The 20414-nt window shown below is 39.1% G+C and overlaps 1 protein-coding gene across 1 annotated transcript in view; it reads right to left on the bottom strand.

The window, feature by feature from the left end:
• Window positions 1–19377, bottom strand: part of TTLL5 (tubulin tyrosine ligase like 5) — a gene marked incomplete at both ends in the record, with an annotated part of 184253 nt that extends 164876 nt beyond the window's left edge. Inside the window, 4 exons of the mRNA XM_084241198.1 lie at window positions 3215–3321; window positions 4598–4680; window positions 14159–14265; window positions 19304–19377. Coding sequence (XP_084097324.1) covers window positions 3215–3321; window positions 4598–4680; window positions 14159–14265; window positions 19304–19377 — 371 coding nt within the window. The remainder of the gene's footprint in view (window positions 1–3214; window positions 3322–4597; window positions 4681–14158; window positions 14266–19303) is intronic.
• Window positions 19378–20414: the final 1037 nt, after the last annotated feature.

Here is a 20414-nt window from a genome sequence, read left to right on the forward strand (position 1 = left end):
GGAATCCTACAGTATGTGTCCTTTTGAAACTTGTTTCTTTCACTGAGCATAACACAACTGAGATTTACCCTTGTTATATATATCAATTATTTTATTCCTTTTCATGGCTTAGTAATTGTCCATTTTGGGGCTGTACCACAATGGATATGTTTGTCCATTCACCAATTAAGGACATACAAGTTGTTTCCAGTTTTGTAAGATTCTAAATAAAGTTGCTATAAGCATTTGCATATAAGATTTTGTAAATTTTGGTATGAACATAAATTTTCATCTCTCCAGGAGTAGAATTGTTGGGTTTCATAAGATTGTTTAGTAAGATAAAGAGTTATCCACTTGTTCATAATGAAGTACCCTCAAATGAAGCAGCTTAAAATAAACATTTTCTAATTGCACAATTTTTGTGGGTTAGGATGTGGGATTGGTAAAGTTGGGTAGTTCTGTCTTAGGCTCTCTCATGAGGCTACAGTCCAGATGCTGGCCAGGGCCGCAGACCTCAGGCTGAACTGGAGCTGGAGGACCCGACCTCCAGACGGCCCTCTCAGATGAGGCTGGTGTGTGGCAGGAAGACTCAGTTCCTTCCCATATGACTTTTTCCACAAGGCTGACAGAGTGCCTTCATGACATAACAGCTGTTTTCTCCCAGATCCAGCAACCCAAGAGGGAAGGAAAGAACAAGAAAGAAGTTGCAGAGTCTTTTATCGATGTCTTTTATGACCTAGACTCAGAAGCAACAAACTCATTTCTGCCACATTCTTTTTGTTCAACGCAACTCACTAAGTCCAGTCCACACTCAAGAACAGAGAAATTAAGTCCAACCTTTTGAAGATAATGTCAAGATATAACTGGACATAATTTAGAGACACTACATAAACATGTTTATAAGAAACTGCTGAGCTGTTACCTCCCGCAGCCACACCACTCCAAATTCCCACCAGCAGTCATGGCGTTCCAGCTGCACTGCGTCCTGGCCAGCACAAAGGGTTATCCAGTTTGTTTGTGTGTTTCTTAGCCATTCTGATAGGTACAGAATAGTTTCTCATAGTTTTCATTTGCCTCCCACAATCCCACAACTGACGCTGAGCACCTCTTCATGTCTATGTATCCTCTTCGGTGAAGCATCTGTTCAAACACTTTGCCCATTTTGAGAAACTGTTTTTTTTCTTGTTATGGCATTTTAAGAGCTTATTATATGTTTTGAATATAAATTTTTTTTAAAGATTTTTTTTTATTTATGCATACAAGAACTGGGGTGTAGGCCAAAGTGCAGGGGATGAAAGGATCCATCAGAGTCAGACTGGGGAGCAGAACAGGTGGGATCTACTGAAATACACTGCTGAGGGGAGCAGCGGAAGAGACAGGAGAGGTCTGCTGCACCATGTGGGTTAGCTCCCTGGCCAGGATTGATCTCAAGCTGTAGAGGTGACAGCACTGAGACTTAACCCCTACACCACCAGGGAGGCCCCTGGATACAAATTCTTTATCAGATATATATATTGCAAATATTTTTCTCTCAGTTGGTGGCTTATCTTTTCATTTCCTTAGCCTTAGGAGACATTTTAAATGTTGATGAAGTCCAATGTATCAATTTTTTCTTATGGATTGTACTTGTGTTGTTATAGTTGAGAAATCTTTACCTAATCTGAGGTCATAAAGAGTTTCTCCCTATGTTTTCTTCTAGAAGTTTTAGTGTTGGGTTTTTAAAGACTGTTTAAATGTCTATTTAAAATAGATGCATCTGATTCACTTCAAGCACCTAGTCACACATTTAGAAAACCAAATCCACTTCTAGGCATTCATGAAAAAATAAAGTATGAATTATTTTCTGCTCATGAGCTCAGACATAAATTTGTGCTGAATACTCAAATATACATTTGTCCAAATTATGAAGAAACTCTCTGACAAAAGAGACAGAACAGGCCAGGTATTTATACATAATGACTGGTAAAAGACACAAGAACTGAAAAATCAAAAAAGAACCCTCATTTCATGAAAATAAAGAGAAAAGTATATGAGGTCACTGAAAACAAAACTTGCTACCATGAGTGAGTACCTGGAACATAAGTCCTGGAAATAAAACTAGGTGTAACCACTGACCAACTAAAGGGACTTTTATCGGACTTGTGTCTCATAAGATAGATGGGATTAGCCTCCCTCTTCTCCATTGGGCCATGTATCTCTCTGAGGGTGAATACTATTTAGAATAAATAATATTTATTCTGCTAGAATAAAGCAGAGTTTCAATATTAATTGTTTTCCTATTTTCTTTGTCATAGATGTAATCATTAAGAAACCCTATTCACAAAAATAATAGCTAACACTTATATAGTGCTTATCACATGGTAAGGAGATGATACTGTTCTAAGCACTTGAGGTCTTGATATACAAAATCCTCACAAAGCCAATGAAGTAGGTGTTGTTGGTATCTTCTTTTATCAGTAAGGAAACTGATGCACAGAAATTGATGCTCACTTGCCCAAGGTGACTTGGCAGAGCTGGGACGTGGACTCAGATAGTTGTATGGCTAGAGTCTGATTCTAGTCACTGGGTAATATAGCCTCTCTAGGCTGCCATTAAAACATGTGACTGGAAGAACTTTTCTAGAACAACACTCAATTCTTTAAACTTCTTCCTAATAATATGTCAAAACTAACAAGACCATCTATCATTAAAATCATATTTACTGATATCAGCTGACAACTTCATTATGTGGTCCTCTTTCAATTCTGTTAAAAGTAAGGAAATTGAAATCACTCTCATGCAAAAAGGATTTGTTCTGCTATGACCAGAAGTCAATGAAGCACCAATTTCTTTTTGGTAGCTTATTTAGACCCCTGAAGGTTTTATACCCAAGGACTATGCACCATTTTAAGAGTTTGGTGGATCATTTTTTTATATAGGTGAAAAATAAAAATTGAAAAAGGGGGCAGAAAGGGAGAACTCAACTACATAAGGGGCTCACAAGCTGCTAATTTTAGCAAAGAGAAGCTGCGGGACTTACAGTCCAGAACCACTCTCCTTTAAAACCTCCCATGGCTCACAGTCCTTGGAAAGGCATCCTTTACGCTCAGAGATATGACTTCTTGCTTGATTAGCAGACTGCTGCCCTATATCATACTTTTTTTCTTTTTAAGGACATTTAATTATATCCGCTGGCTACATTCCCCAATGTCAGGTACCTTTAAATGGAATACAGCAGCTACAAGACCATTATTACCTGGGAAAGTGATTAACCTTTTGTGCTTCAGAAAGGGTGCGAAGTAAGAAGGGCTTCAGGTGGGATCCTGTCCACATTAGGTTATAGTCAGTGCTGCTTGGGTGAACCTGAGAGCAGATAAAAAGGCAAGATAAAAAACATCAGACATAGCCCCTCTCCAAGAACAGCAATGACAGAAAAGGCCATAGAGATGTTTCATATATAGAGTATTCACAAGAGAAAGACAAAAGTTGAGTATAGAGAACAGGAGAACAATCCATTTTAAAGAATGGAAGAGTAGGACAAATCCCCAATACAAAAAGCAGAATAAATTAGCCCTCCCGTAGATATGTCTCTTGCATATCAAAATATGAGATGAGAAGCCAACCCCAAAACTCTGTTATCAGACTATCCTTATGTTCTTTCAGGTGTTGGGTATAAAATAATGACGAACTGAAAACTAGTAGCAAACCAAGTAAGGATTCATTCATAAGGATTCATTTGTCCATTCATGAAACAATTACATGTTCTGTGCCTATAATGTGATAGTAACATGTTAAGTCCTAGAGATAAAACAGCAACAAGACAGGATCTAAACTGTCATGAACATTTCTTCAAATGTCTACTTTAGACCTCAATTTAGGGAAAGGAACTAGCAATCAGATTTTTATCAATTATCTCCAAATATCTAATTGGAACCAGTCTATCCAGCATTTTGACCTGTCCCTTTTAATGTCAGCATTTCAGTTTTCTTGATTTTCTTTGGGAACAACATAATCCTTGACTTTAAAGGATGGCTAATTACCCATCCCTTCCCTCCCCCAAGGAGTGAATTCATGACCTAAGCTGGGTTAGTCATTCTATCTCCAGAGTGTGATTCTTGAACTTAGAAAGGCACAGGAACAATAAGTGGAATTGAATTGCTTGCATGGCTGTACCTTGGGGATATGTTCCTGAAAATTCCTACTGCCAGGGCACCTAGCTGTCCTGGCCTGCTCTTAAAAGGCCCATCTCTTCAGCTTTTCCTCTAATTCTGCTGGCCATCTTGAGCACACCTTTCCTACATATGCCTTTGGCTTAAGTTAGTCTGTTTCTGGTGCTTGCAATCAAAGAACCTAAATTGGTTATCAGACAACTGCTTAGGGGCAACACTGTCTCTAGCCCAAGCCTAAAACCATAGCAAGAAACACTTCTTTTGCAACCCCTCCCACCCAAAGAAAATTTTTTGGAAATATTTTCCCTATATTTCAAGGTGAAAGCAGTAAAGCCACTCAAAAATTCAATCCAGGTTCTGCATCATCACAAAGCACTGGTTCCATATACTATTGAGAGCTGGCCCTGTTCAGTTAGGCGAGGATTTCCAGCTTTAGAGCAGGTCAGGTGAGGTAGCAAAAAGGAACTTACTTCATGAAATCCATGCGCTGTCAGAATGCTGCGTACCAGTCGACTATCTGTTCTCACAATCTTGTAAGACAAATGATAACGTTCTAAATATAAACAGAGAACCAAGTTCAGTAACCAGGAAGTTAACTGCAGAGACAAAAGCTGTACGACGGAGGCTTGTTGAATTATACCCCATAGCATCATACTGCTATCCTTATGCTACTGTAAGTAGGTTGAAAATTACTTTGGAACAAGGGTTCTTCCCCTGAGACTTTTTTTTTTTTTTTGGGGGGGGGGGGATCACCAAAAAATGGAGGAAAATTACTTCTTTGTTCCCACTAGTTTCTATCAGATACCTTCAATCAAAAGTCTAGGCAACACAGAAAAGTATTATTAGTAGTACCTGTGACCCTGTCACCAATAACTATCAGGTATTTTAATATTATTTTATAGCTGTAAGTTACCTCAAAATATCACTTATTTGCCTACATTTAAAAGTCATGAGCTAACAGAATTGCTACTTCCTATAATGCACTAATAAAAAAGCATATCGGGCCTCTCCTGGTGGCGCAGCGGTTGAGCGCTGGGTTGCGAAGCTGCCCACAGCCTCTGCAGCACCGGTTCGATCCCCGGCCACCAGGCAAGGGTCCCACATGGCGCGCAGACCTCTCCTGCCGCCTGCTGCTCCCCTCAGCAGTGTATTTCGTCAGTCTGCCTGTTCTGTTTTCCACCCTGGCTCTGATGAATTCTCTCACCCTCCCACACTTCTGACTGTACCCTGCACTTTGTATAAAATAAATAAATAAATCTTTGGGGGGAAAAAAAAAGGACTTCTTTAAAAAAAATAAAGCATATCACAAATTTGTTTTAAAAAATATTTTGATAACTACATTTCAATACAACTGACTTTCTTAGTAATCATATGTATTTTTCAAGAAACTTAAAAGACATTACTGTGGGGACCTCCCTGGTGGTGCAAGGGGTTAAGACACAACCTATGAAGCTGACCACGGCCTCTGCAGCATGAGTTTGATCCCCGGCCAAGGAGCAACCTACATGGCGCAGCAGACCTCTGCTGTCTTGCCTGCTGCTCCCCTCAGCAGTGTATTTCACTCAATCTGCCTGTTCTGTTCCCCACTCTCTCTCTGGTGAATCCTCTCACCCCCCACACCTCTGGCATGTACCACAGTTCTTGTATGCATAAATAAATAAATCTTTTATAAAAAATAAGCAGAACATGTGCTTAATCTTCAGGATGCTGATGGAGACAAATGGGCTTCGGGGTAAATGTGGCCGTTAAAAAAACCTTCTTTTTCTGGATCTGCACATTTAGCTGTTTGGGGACACAGCTATTTCCTTCTTGAGTTTCAAGTATAAGAACAGCTACAGTCACATCACAATATTCAGTGGTGAAATCTTGTTTGTTACTGCCATTCCCATTCCTTTTTGTTTAATATCAGAATAAAGTTGCATTTCAAAAGAATACAGGAAGCCTTCTGTGTCCAACAATGCTCGGCCGCAGTGTATCTTAGACCAAAGGTTATAAACAGGTGGCCAGGTCAAGACCAGCCACAGAACCACATTATCCAATTCAACACAGTCCCCACCGTCCTACTCTACACATTCATATTTCTTGCCAGGCCCCCGAAAGCATTTTGTATTCGTGACCCCTGTCTCAGAGGACAAGCTATAATCATGGGTGATTTCTATATGTCCCAAAAGACTAACATTTACTCTAGAAGACTAAATTCAATTCCTTTTTAGGCAGCACTACCAACTGTTTGAAAAAGTTAGCTAGGAATTCTACAGAGAAGTTTTTTTAAAAGGACTGCAGTGAACTTCTGAATAGGATAATACAGCATCTTATAGACAGCCCCCAGAACAACATTTAGCCTCAATAGCCAAAGACAAGTGTATCTTTTTGTGCATTTATGAGAAAACACTCATAAATCCCTGCTGCTACTTGCCCAGCCCTGGCAGGGCAAGTGTGTCTGCAATGCAGACACAGGAGGTTCGAATGGAAAGGCTGATGCTCCATGCTTCTCATTCTTGTGACAAACTTTGAATGCACAGCTACAGGGTTTTCCCAATGACCAATCATTATTATGTTGCTTTCGCAAAATATAAAAATAATAAAGAGTCACATGTTCACTTTGGTGCAGAGTATAATGTAAAAGGCGGTACAGTACCCTGCTCAGGAGTCTGTGTTCTGGATCCAAGTTGGGGAGGGAGAGGGAAAGCACAAAACAGACTAGAATATCTTGCCATGCCAAAAAAAGAGAAAAAGTATTCAAAAACTGGTTGGGAGGATGTACAAGGATCTCAAGATCTTAAAGGGACACCCAATGGCCAAATCCCAAGGGCCAGATAACTGGAACACGAAAATGAAGAATGACAAGGATAGATGATAACTCACTTATTTAAAAGTTTTTTTTATTGTTTGTTATTGCTGCTATAACAAATGACCACACACTTGTGGCTAAAACAATACAAATTTCTTGTCTTACAGTTCTGATGATCAAAAGCCTGCTACAGGTCTCATCAGGCATCATCAGGGCCACTGCCCTTTTTAAAGGCTCTGGGACGGGTCCCTTTCTCAGTTTCTGGAGGCCACCCCACTCACTGGCTTATAGTCCCCATCCCCACTATCTTCACAGCCACCAATGTGGGCCTCATCCCTCTCAGGCTGCATCCATCTGGCTCCTCGTCTGCCTCCTTCCACTCTAAAGGAGCCCTGTGATTATGCTGGGCCTGCTTGGATAATCTCCTTATAGCAACCTTAATCCACCTACAACCTTGATTACCCTTTGCCATTGACATTTTCACAGTTCTGAGATTTAGAAGATAGACATCTTTGGGGAACCATTATTCTGCCTATCACAGAAAGAAAAACTCTTCTTTACAGAAAAATCAGCTAATAAGGATAAAAAGGAAAACAGAAAATCACCATTGTACAAAAACCATAAACGTTAATGATTCATATGAGACTCAATGGATACCAGTAGGTGAGAGACTACTGGGGGACAGGACATTCACAATCTCAAGATACTTCTGCAGAGAATGCATCTAAGAAGGGAGAAAGGTACCTTGAACCATTCTGGTAGACACTATCTAAACCAAATAATTGAATGTGCCACTGATAACGCAATATAAAGACATTGCACGCTTCCTAATATGACACATTAAGGATACAATTTGACTCAGTGCTATTCCTTTCATTTTTCAGTCTGAATCTAAATATGTGAACACAGTGAGACAAGCTCAAACTTAAGGACATCTGCAAAGCAGCTAGCCTGGAATCTTTAAAAATGTCAATATCATGAAATACCAAAAAAAAAAAAAAAAAAAAAAGGCCTGGCTAATGGTTGTAGATTTAGGAGACCAAAGAAATAGGACAGCTAAATGCAATTTGATTGGATCCTGGATTTAAAACAACAGGTCTAAAGGATAAAATTGTAACTAGTGGGGAAATCTGGGCAGGGTCTGTATATTAGATAAGAGTATTTCACCAATAACAAACCTCCTGAGTGCAATCACTGTGCTATGGTTATCAGAGGATGCCTTTGTTCTTAGGAGAGGGCTGTTGAACAAATATTTAGCTGTGAATTATCTGAACTAATTCTCAAATGGTTCAAAAAAGAGAGAAGCAAATATGGCAAAATGCTAATGGTAAATCTAAGAAAAGAATATCCATGTGTTCATTACAATGTTCTTAACACTTGTCTTAAGGTTTTTAATTTTTCTAAATAAAATGTTTTAAAAAATGAAAGACAATCATGTCTTTTTATTATGATAACTAGTCAGTGACATTTCCAATTTTGCACATGCAAAAATCAAAGCATCGTCACCACTGGAGACCAGAACTGGGCCTAATTCTGCGCCTGTCCTGCAGCACCAGTCCTGCAGCGACTGTCCTGTAGTGCCTGCCATGCAGTGCCAGGCCATAGAGACAGTGATCAGGTGTGTGAAAAATAGAGATTGAGTGCATGGGGAGTAAAAGAAGGGGAATAATAAGAGATGAGTATGTCTCTCGAGTGGAGCTGCCAGGTTCAAATCCTGGCTCTACTAATGCCCCAGATAGGCTTCTCAAGGGGATTCAACCACAGAGTTGGCTCTGAGCAGATCTATGTCAGTTATTTAAATGAGAACGAGACCAAGGGTGCCCAACAATTCAGAAATTTGAGGCAGCAATTCACAAGTTATTCGAATTGTTCTTTTCACAAGGAAAGGTGAATCAAATTATTAAACCTCAAGGAATTGGGAAGATACAATTCAAAAACAGTTTGAAAAAGTTTAGTGGCCTTTTCTTTAGCCACAGGAATATAAGGGAAGAAGACTTACAGTTTCTAAAAAATAATGATTCCTTGAATAAAATGGGATGACATTGCTAGATACTAAGTTCTGATACAGGTTAGCTATTCTAAAAAAGAAAGGTCTGCCTATTGCCATAGAATATATAAATACATTTATATAACAAACAGACCAAAATAAACATGTTTCAGGGAGGATTATTTGCTTTTGATGCTTTCACCCACCTTTGACTTGTTTTTTTAAAAAGACTTATTTATCTTATGCATACCAGAACTGGGATACAGGCCAGAGGTGTGTGTGGGGCAGAGAAGAGGATTCACCAGAGACAGAGTAGGGAACAGAACAGGCAGATCGACTGAAATACACTGCTGAGGGGAATAGCAGGCACGACAGGAGAGGTCTGCTGTGCCATGTTGGTTGCTCCCTGGCCGGGGATCGAACTCGTGCTGCAGTGACTGCAGGTATCTTCATAGTGCTACGTCTTAACCCCCTGCGCCACCAGAAGGCCCCACCACCTTTGACATTTTGACTCAAATTATATTTAGAGTGTCTCAGCAAATGTTAGCAGGCCTTCCATTATATAGGTTTCAGAGAACATGAATGAACCATATTCCTTTAAGAGGTAACTGACCAACTTGCTGAGGGGATTAGAACATAAGGACTCTTAGGGAGGGAGGAGGACTCAAATCCCAGAAGGTGATAGCCTTTAAATTCATTTCAAAGTAGAAGAGATCCATTTCAACAAGGAGAATAAACAGCATAAGCTCTGTATGCCTGTTATATACCAAACATTAAATAGTCTCATTTAATTCTCACAGTGCCTGCAAAATAGCTACATTTACTGATAATGAAATTAGTTAAGAGAGTTTGAATGACTTTCCCAAAACTCACAGCCAGAAATGCCAAGATTGGAATTTGAACCAATGACTAAGAACCCAGGCACAGGCTCCTTCCACTACACTACATGACAGGTCTGATCCACAGCATCGTTAACTTTGAAGATACTAACCCCAGGATTCAGAGCACTGCAAAAAATCAAAGGAGTGTAGCTATATGAAATTGAGACTAAAACAACAGTAGAGAAAATAAAATTAAAAGGTGACTCTAGGGCCTCCCCGGTGGCGCAGCGGTTGAGCGCTGGGTTGCGAAGCTGCCCGCGGCCTCTGCGGCGCCGGTTCGATCCCCGGCTGCTCCCCGGCCACCAGAGGAGGGTCCCACATGGCGCGCAGACCTCTCCTGCCGCCCGCTGCTCCCCTCAGCAGTGTACTTCGGTCCTTCTGCCTGCTCTGCTCCCTGCTCTGGCTCTGGTGAATTCTCTCACCCTCCCGCGCTTCTGTCTGTACCCAGTGCATGTATAAACAAAAAACAAACAAACAAATAAATAAATAAAACATGCCTCTTAAAAAAAAAAAAAAAGGTGACTCTATAAAATGATCATTAAAATATCATCAAATTGATAAACCTATAGCTAGACTAACTTAAAAAAAATTTCAAATTATTTAAATCAAAAGCAAAGTGGAGGGCCTCCCTAGTGGTGCAGGCGGTTGAGCACAGCGCTGTGGAGCTGTCCACAGCTTCTGCAGTGCCTGTTAGATCCCCACCGGCCTCGGAGCAACCCACGAGCAGACCTCTCCTGTCTTGCCTGCAGCTCCCCTCAGCAGTGTATTTTGGTCCTTCTGCCTGTTCTGTTCCTGCTCTGTCTCTGGTAAATCCTCTCACCCTCCCATGCATCTGGCCTGTACCCCGGTTCTTGTATAAATAAAATCAATCTTTAAAAAAAAAAAAAAAAAAAAGCAAAGTAGAGCATTGCTACTGACCTCACAGAAATGAGGACTATGAAAGAATACTATGAAAACTGTATGCCAACAAATTAGATAAACTAAATAAAAATGGACAAAACCCAGAAACACACAAACTGCCAAAACTGACCCAATACAAAACAGAACATATGAATAGACCTATAAGTAGAGGTTGAAGCAGAAATAAAAACCTCCCAACAAAGAATGCTTAGGACTAGGGAACTCTACCAAAACACTTGACAGAATTAGTATCAATCCTTCCCAGACTCTTCTGAAGAGGAAAGAACTCATTAATGAGGCCAGCATTGCCTGATATTAAAGTCACAAAGGCATCACAAAAAAGACTACATACCATTATCCTACATGAATATACATGCCAAAATTCTCCACAAAATGGGGCCTCCCTGGTGGCACAGGGGTTAAGGTCTCAGCACTATCAAGCTATTGCCAGCCACTGTGGCATGAGTTCAATCCCTGGCTAGGGAGCTAACCCAGATGATGTAGCAGACCTTTCCTGTCTCATCTACTGCTCCCCTTAGCAGTGTATTTCAGTAAAATCTGTCTGTTCTGCTCCCCGCTCTGTCTCTGGTGAATCCTCTCACCCCCACCTCTGGCCTACACCCAAGTTCTTGCATGCATGCATAAATAAAAATAAACTTTTAAAAAAAATTTTTTTCCACAAAATACTAGCAAACCAAACCTAAGAACATATTAAAAGGATTAAACACCATGACCAAGTAGGATTTATCTCAGGTATGCAAGGGTGGTTCAACACACTAATGCTAACTTAAAGTAATATACCACATCAATAGAATGAAGGAAGGGGAAAACAGAATTACCTCATTTGATGCTGAAAAAGCATTTGACAAAACCACCAACCTTGCACGACTAAAAACACTCAACAAAGGAACAGAAGGAAACTTTCTCAATGTGATAAAATTCGTGAAAAAAGTAGTTAACATCATATGAAACAGTGAAAAACTGAAAACTTGCACTTATGATGAATGACAAGATAAAAATGCCCACTTTCATCACATCTACTCAACACTGTCCTGGAGGTTCTAGTGAGAACAGTTAGGCAAATAAAAGGATCCAAGATGGAAAGGAAGAAGTAAAATTATCTCTATCTACAGAAAACATGATCTTACATATAAACAAAGCTACAGAACCTACACATATACAAAAACTTATTAAAAAATGAGCAAGGTTTCAAAATACAAAAGCAATATACAAAAATCAATTGTAGTGCTATATACTGTCAATGACCAACTCAAAAATGAAACTGAGAAAACAATTCTACTTATAAGAATAAAATATTCTCATTAAAAGAATAAAATAGTAAGGAATTTAACCAAGGAGACACAAGAGTTGAATGGTGAAATCGCTAAAACATCACTAAAAAATAAATTGAAGACCTAAATAAATCAAAATACATCCCATCTTTAATATTAAGACAGCAACACTCCCCAAAGTGCTGTAAGAGAATCAATGCACACTAAGCCCAAAAGTCATATGGAACTACAAGGAAGCCTAAGTAGCAAAATAAATTTGAAAAAGAAGAAGAATGACTCATACTTGCCAATTTCAAAATTTAGTACAAAGATACAGTAGTCAAAACACAAATCACTGGAATAATAAGAGTCCAGATATCAATGCATACATCTTTGATCAACTGATTTTCAAGAATAGTGTGAAAACTATTCAACAGGGAAAGAATAGTCTCTTCAACTAATCATACAACGGGATATCCACATGCAAAAGAATAAAGGTGGATTTTTATCTAACATTATAGAAAAAAATTAACTCAAAATGGATCAAAGACCATTTAGCTCTAAGCATAGGAGCTTAGTATAAGTCTTAGAAGAGAGCACAGGGATCATGACCATGAATTAGGCAACGGTTTCTTAGATATGACACCAAAAGCATAAGCAACAAAATGAAAAATAGATTAACTGGAGATCATCAAAATAAAAACCTTTTGCTCATGAAAGAACACTACAAAGTAAATGAAAAGACAAACCACAGACTATGAAAATATATTTGGAAATCACATACCTGATAAGGACCTAATACCCAGCATGTATCAAGAACTCATAACTCAACAAAAAGACAAGCAATCCAATTAAAATATAGACAATAGACAAAGAGACAAAAAATGTCGACATTTCTCCCAAGATATACAAGTCGCCAACAAGCACACGAAAAGATGCACAGTGCTAATCAAAACTGCAGTAAGATACCACTTCATATCCGCAAGTACAGCTATGATCTAAAAAAAAGGAAATAACAAAAATGAGGGAGGATGTGGAGAAAATGGAACTCTCATACATTGTTGGTGGGAATGTAAAATCTGTGAAGTTACTTTGAAATCCTTTGGCAGAATTACCTCACAACCAGCAACTCCTTGCTAGGTACAGACTCAAAAGAATTGAAAACAGGTGCTGGGACAAAGACCTCTACATGAACGTTTATAGTAGCACTACTTAAAAGCCAAAAGGTGTAAAATCTTTCACCAACTGATGAATAGAATGTGGTGTATCTATACAATGAATATTATTCACTCCCCAAAAAATGAAGTAATGATAACATGCTACAACACAGGTGAACCTTTAAGACATCAGGCTGTCAAAGAAGCCAGACACAAAAGGTCACATGTTGTATGAGTCCATTTATATGAAATAGCCAGAAAAGGCAAATCCACAGAGACAGAAAGTAGATTAGCGGTTGCTAGTAGTTGGAGGCAAGAGGGGATGGGGGAGCAGCTGCTTAAATGACATAGGACTTAATTTTACTTTGGGGATGAAAAACATGTTCTGGAACTTAACAATGGTGATTGTGAATGATCTAAATATACTGTAAATATACTGACTGTCACTGAACTATATATTCCAAAATGGTCAAAGCAGTAAATTTGTTATGTATATTTTATCAAAATTTAAAAAATCACAATGGGCCTCCCCAGGTGGCGCAGTGGTTGAGCGCTGGGCTGTGAAGCTGCCCGCAGCCTCTGCAGTGCCGGTTCGATCCCCGGCTGCCGGCAAGGGTCCCACATGGCACGCAGACCTCTCCTGCCGCGCCCACTGCTACCCTCAGCAGTGTATTTCGTCAGTCTGCCTGTTCTGTTCCCCGCTCTGGCTCTGGTGAATTCTCTATCCCTCCCACACTTCTGACTGTACCTGGTGCTTGTATAAATAAATAAATAAATCTTTAAAAAAAAATAAAAAATAAAAAATAAATTAAAAAATAACAATAAACACATCTATACATAATACCGGGAAAAAAATTCAAAGAGGAAAGAACAATTTAGTATGCAGAAAGCAATTTAAGAAATCAGAAATAATCCTTCCAAGTAAAACAAATGCAAAGGTTCTTCTCAAGACCAAGACTACTTGTAGGTGATACCACTTTCTGCAAGACCAGGTCACCAGGGCCCTGCCTAGCCCTGTCCTCTAAGGGGGAAAGACATACCCACCTCCAATGACTCGAATATTGTTGTCCTTTGTCAGAATAGCCTCGGCGTGGAACACTAAAACTGGAATTCTCCGGCAGCCTCCAGTCCACATGATACATGGATGATCGCTGTAACCAAGAGAAAAGGCTTGACTGATTCACAGCTCAAAATCTGAATTAAGAACCAAAGCAGATCTCCATAGTTTGCTAATTAGCAACTTTCCCTTCCTTCTGGCCAAGAACCCCAAGTGTTTTACCATTCATAGTCATGCAATTTGTTTAAGATTAATGCTATCCATTTTAGGAACGGGCCTTGATTCATTCCATCACCCTGTTAGTGAGTAGAGCTGAGCACATAAACCAACAGTCAGGAGTCAGTGTCAGCAGACAAGTGTAGCCCCTCTGAGAAAGCAATGTCTTCTTTCCCTTCTGGCGCAGCAATAGGAGAGATGGCCTTTCTTCCCCTTGAAGAGAACGAAAGGTCCAGAAGGGTAACTGTCATTGTGTGATCTTGAGGAGAGCTTGGAGCTGTTGGCAAAGGAGGAATCAGTGGGAGCCTGACAGATGGAATGAGGGAAGTAAGATCCTGTGTGGCAAATGTAGAGTTGCAGAATCAAGTCGTCCCTAAATATATGTTAATAAATTCCCTTTATTATTTAAGACAATGTATGCCGTAGTTCCCAAACACATATAATCCTAATATATTCACAATAATCTATTTGTTGGGCCTCCCTGGTGGCGCAAGGAGTTAAGCACCACACTATGAAGCAATCCGCAGCCTCTACAGCACGAGTTCGATCCCCGACCAGCCAGGGAACAACCCACATGGCGCAGCAGACCTCTCCTTTCCTGCTCCCCAGAGCAGTGTACTTCAGTCCATCTGCCTGTTCTGTTCCCCACTCTGTCTCTGGTGGATCCTCTCATCCCCGCATCTCTGGCCTGTACCCCAGCTCTTGTATGCATAAATAAATCTTTAAAAATAATAATAATCTATTTGCCCCGTGAACACTCTGTAGTGCCTTTTTAAGCAAATTTGATGACCCATCCATTAGGAACCCTAATTAACACAAGTACTCCAATTAAAACCACACATTATAAAGAAAGCCTATATTAAATCCAACAGCATGATCTCCTCCAGGAAAGGACCTCTGACTTTATTTTCTTTCCCTATCCTCAGGAAATCTCAGTTTAATTAATCTCAGACAGTCGTAAATGTGTATTTATTCAAAGATTAGGAAAACCTTCAAACTCTTTCGTACAGGGAGGTTGAAAGGAAAAGAAACGAACTGAGTCCCTAAATATGTGCTAGGAATTAAATGAAGAGCTTTCACAAGCTATTTCACTTAATCCTCTTACCTGCACTATGAACTAAAGAAATGAACCTCTCATCTCAGGTGAAGAAATCTGCCCACCGTCATACAGCTGGTGAAATAAGGGGAAAAGCGCCTCTGCTATTGTTTCTACCCTCCCATCTCCCTACCCCCATTTCAGTGATGTTCTATACATGGGACACCTTACACTCCACTGTTAGGGAAACTTAATCAATTACTTAAATGAAACAAGATGCACTTAGCCAATATTCAGGCTGCTAGCAAACACTCACATGGCCACACCCCTTAACAGAGGCCCTGCCACAAATCTCAGGGCCAAGTCAGACCCTCTCAACCCAAGTTTAAAAAGAGCCACACTTTGAATGCACTGCCAGGCTACTGATCTGAGAAGTGAGGCAGCCTTTAGACTGAATGAGCTGCCAAAAGCCTTTTAGTAAAGAAAGCAAAGAACACCATACCTAGTTCATTTCCTGTTTGCTAGAAATGGAATGTGGATGCTTACTGCCCTTGCCCTCTGACTTGAGTGCTAGTGCCCATGAGTGAGAAATTTTGTTTACAGAGTATATTCTTTGGCAAGAAGAGTTTCTGTGGTTTGCTTGCTTTTTAATCTTAAACACCTGTAAAGCACAGGCATGGGGCCAGATGATTCCTATGTTCTCTTCCAACTTTAATTTTTCCATTTCTAAGTCAGATGATTGAGGGAAAAATAGACAGCCTAAACGACAGTCTTGGACAGAAACTCTGGAAACTATCCAAACGTCCTTGTCAATCTAGCACTAGTTACCAACTGGCACCACTGTGTCTTAGCAGTTACAAACAATGGATTATTGCCACAAATTAAAAATGCCTGATGAAAAATAGGAACACAATTAACAAATAAACAGCTGAGTGGAACCAAGCCCTAACTACGTGTCTGTGGAGAGCCAAATCCTGACAGAGAAATCTTTTTACTTATAACTTAAGAAAAGATAAAAGGGAAGTAAACAAATTATTAATTCAATCAGGTCAACCAAAACACACTTGAGGCAGATGCTAATTTGTTATTAGGACCATGCTCCCACCAGGTGGCGCTACAAGGAAAAGATTCAAAATTACTATTAGAGAACCAAAAATCTGGACCTCAAATTTCCATTCACAGCAGAAACTGGTATAAATTAAGAAAACAAGTCATTATAGGCATGAAAGAACAAAGTATTTGAATGATTAATTGTTGAAGTAGACCACTCTTACGGTTCACCTTATTAGAAGCCAAAGAACATTTTGGTTTTTAAGAAGCAAACTCCCAGGAGTCGGCCTACATAACTCAAAGCTCCTATTCCTTATTCATACCAATGCCCCTGCTGGAAATGGCTTCTTGTCTACCTCTCTCTATTCACTTAATCCCACTCTCCAACTCACCTCACCACCTTTGTGGGGCCGTTTCCCTCTTCCAGCCCACGCTGATGCTTTCTTTCTGACTCCTAGACAGTTTCTAGCAAAGTACAGGACTGCAAGATATAACTACATTAATACTGCCTAAGGACCTGAGTGGATCTAACAGTTGCCCGTGGATAAACATCTTTGGATTAAATCACCATCCTTAAGATGATTTAAGATCTTCTACTCCCATATACTTATAAAAGTATGTAAGTCTACTGACATAGGGGTAAAGAAATTTGACTTAAGGTTTCCATGTATAAAACAAGGGCCTGACAGGCAAGACATAAGCTGACGGAACAAAATTAACAGTTAAAAATCAACATTAGGAATTTGAAAGATAAAAGAATATTCACTGGGGGGATTACTGCTTTATTTTCACTGATGTCGAAATTTAGTTGTCTCAACTATGAATATAGGCAAGAAAGTACAGCAGGGTTAGCATTATCTGTGCCTTCGACTTTATCTGAAATTACAGATTTTTTATACTATTTTGCAGCTGCTGCCCGTATATTAAAATACAATTTATATTTATCACTAGTCTAAGTTAAAAGTTATTACGCTTGCCACTGGATCACCTATGATCATAGTGTCCCTCTCTAAACAATAATTTTGCAGTTCTCCTCAAAACAATCATTCAGCTACCAAATTGTGCCATCTTTCATTGGTGGGCCACACAATTATGTTTCTCAGTGCTCCCACTTCTAAGTATTCATCAAGAAAACCCTACAGTGTGATGATCTTATGTAAACTAGTTAAGAACAATTTTTATGCTGCTAAATTTAGAAAATAAAACTTAAACTTTCCCATGTTTTAAATGAATGATCTTGTTGTTGAATGTATTAATAGAAAAAGCACAAGTTTAGGGTTTTTTATTTCAGTAACTGTATTTCAACATAATTTTTATTTCAATAATTGTATTTCAATGTAATTTTTTGTAATTTTGTATATTTTAAGGACTAAAAGTATTCTGATACAAGATCCACTTGATCAAAGGTAAACTAAACCACAAAGTCTCCATTTACTTGTTGATTCAGTTAATCACTCAATCAGTATTTATTGAGTACCTATGATAATATTGGGTCGAATTATCTGTAATTGCCAATTGTTGACTGTTTTTAATCTATCAAAATGGCAAACTAATATTTGCCAGTTCCAATCTAGAAGCCCACTAAATAAGAAGGTCATGGAATAAAGAATGATCTTGAAAACAGGCTGATATTTCCAGAAGTTAAAAATGTTGTGAAATGAGGTAGCACATATAAAGCATAAAGTGACAAGAAGGCAAAGTGACCAGAGGGAATTATCCATTTAATTGTCTTGAACAAGAATGACCCAAATATATTGTCAAATCTCTATTATTTTCTAAGACCTACCTGTGATGAGAAGCCTTTCCCCAAAGCCTATTAATGTTTCCATCTTTCTTTTCCAATCACACTAAATAATGTAATCTTTCACTTTATGAAATCCACTTAAAATTCATTATTAAAGTCAGTGAAAATAATGCCCTACATTTTTATGACATTTTACACTTGAAAAACTGTCACCTTATTCTATTTGATCTTAACCATACCCCCCCTATACAGCATGGTCTGGAAGATATCAGTCCCATTCTTCGGGTTACACAGCACCCACATATCCAAGAGAAATCACAGAGAACCTTAAAAACTAAACTAACTTTAAGCCAGACTCTTTGTTCTCTGTGTCAAGCAATGTTAAAGGAGGTAAAATAGCAAAATGCTTCAAATCCAGGACTGAATCTCAATTACCACTTATAGACTATGTATCCCCACAGCTCAATTTAATGAAGTGGGAACAATAGCTTCAGGTTAAATTAGATACAGTAGTTAATGCCCTTAGCACCTACAGCAGTGACACTTAACACTATCATTCACTTTTATTAATATAAGGATTGAGCAACCAAGAAACTTGACTCTTACCTAAAAGAAGTTGGAAAAGCACTGTTTTTAAGATCTGAATAGACACAGCACAGGCTATAATATTATGATGTCCTGCCCCACAGTTACTCTGCTAAGTTACTTTACCTCTCCATTTTTTCATCATTCTACATTGTAAACATTTTTGAAAAAAAATGTCACAGGGTATGGCTTTCCAGTATCTAAAAATTTCAAAATCTCCTATGGTGGGAGCTCTTACGAAAGAGCTCACTAAAAACTACAATACCTAGAGCCAATGTTCACTCATGAGCCTAGAAAGTCTTACTTCATATAGTCGATTTGGACCAAATAATATTATCTTGAATTAGATCATTTAGAACTAAATAAATTAGCTCATGGACAGCAGCTAAAATCAATCAGACAACACCAAAGGAAAGGTATCAGGTAAAAGAGTATGATTAATAGAGAACTGGTTTTCCGTCCTAAAAGCAAAGGGTCAAAAGCAGGCTTGCTATTACTTACTCTTGGCTTACCACCTCCTCATCCTCTGAGGATGATGCTGTTTCTTCCAGGTCCCGGGCCATCACGACTGGCATTTCCTTTAGGGCTTGTCATGCAGTCAGCAGACGGGGGCCTCAGAGACCTGATCAAACAATTTGGGTGGCACAGATTCCTACAAGAAAACCAAACCATCTGAAACACGATGCAGCTATTTATTGATTATGCTGATGATCCTCCAAGTAGTGAAAATGAATACCTAAAACATGTCAAGCCCTAGAAGCCTACCTTCTATCACAGTGCCTCATCTATGTCACAAAACTCCAGTTTTTTTTTTTCAATTACATTGTCTGTCCTCTATGTACTTGAAGAGTTAATAAGATTTCTTTTATATACAAACTTTCATACATTAAATCTAACAAGATCAAAAGGATAAACTTAACCTTTAGGGAAGTCTGATGTAGGTCGTTCATTGCCTCAAACACAAGATTCCTTGCTAGAAAAACGTGACCTGAGTTAAAAATTAAAACTCAAAATTTCAAATCCTTGCAAGTATTTCTTTAGATTCTATGACAAGCATGCCGATAAAATGCCTTCAATGGTTCCTCTAAAACAAATTCCACTGAAAGAAACCATTAATACAGTCTCCTGAATCAAGGTCATAATAGCTGAAAAAGCATTGTCCTTCCAAATATTCTCAAAAAATATTTTCCCTTACTGAAAATCATAAACTATGGCCAGAATCTCAAAAACATTAAAATTAGGATTTTTTCCCCCCCGTAGGGAAAAAGTACATGTTTGGAGTGTGTGTTTGAGCAGGGATCAGAAATTATAGAGCAAGAAAATGAAAATGTTTAAATGACCACAGACCCATTACTCAGAAATAAGCCCTTGATGCCCATCTTTCCAAGCCTCTTCCCGTGCACTCACACATACGATAAGATAGTAAACAGGACCAAAAAACACCGGCCCCGTTCAGGATTCCCACAGCTCCTCAGAATGGGCGAGAGCTCATTAAAAACCTCAAAGTCGTGCGTTTCTGCGAGGATGCCCAATGGGATTTCTCGACCTTGTCAAAATTGGGGGGAAAGCCTTTAAAAATTAAAACAAAAACAAACACAAACCTCCAAGGCGA

Source organism: Talpa europaea, assembly GCF_964194135.1.
Source record: "Talpa europaea genome assembly, chromosome: 8".
In the NCBI taxonomy this organism is placed as follows: Eukaryota; Metazoa; Chordata; class Mammalia; order Eulipotyphla; family Talpidae; genus Talpa; species Talpa europaea.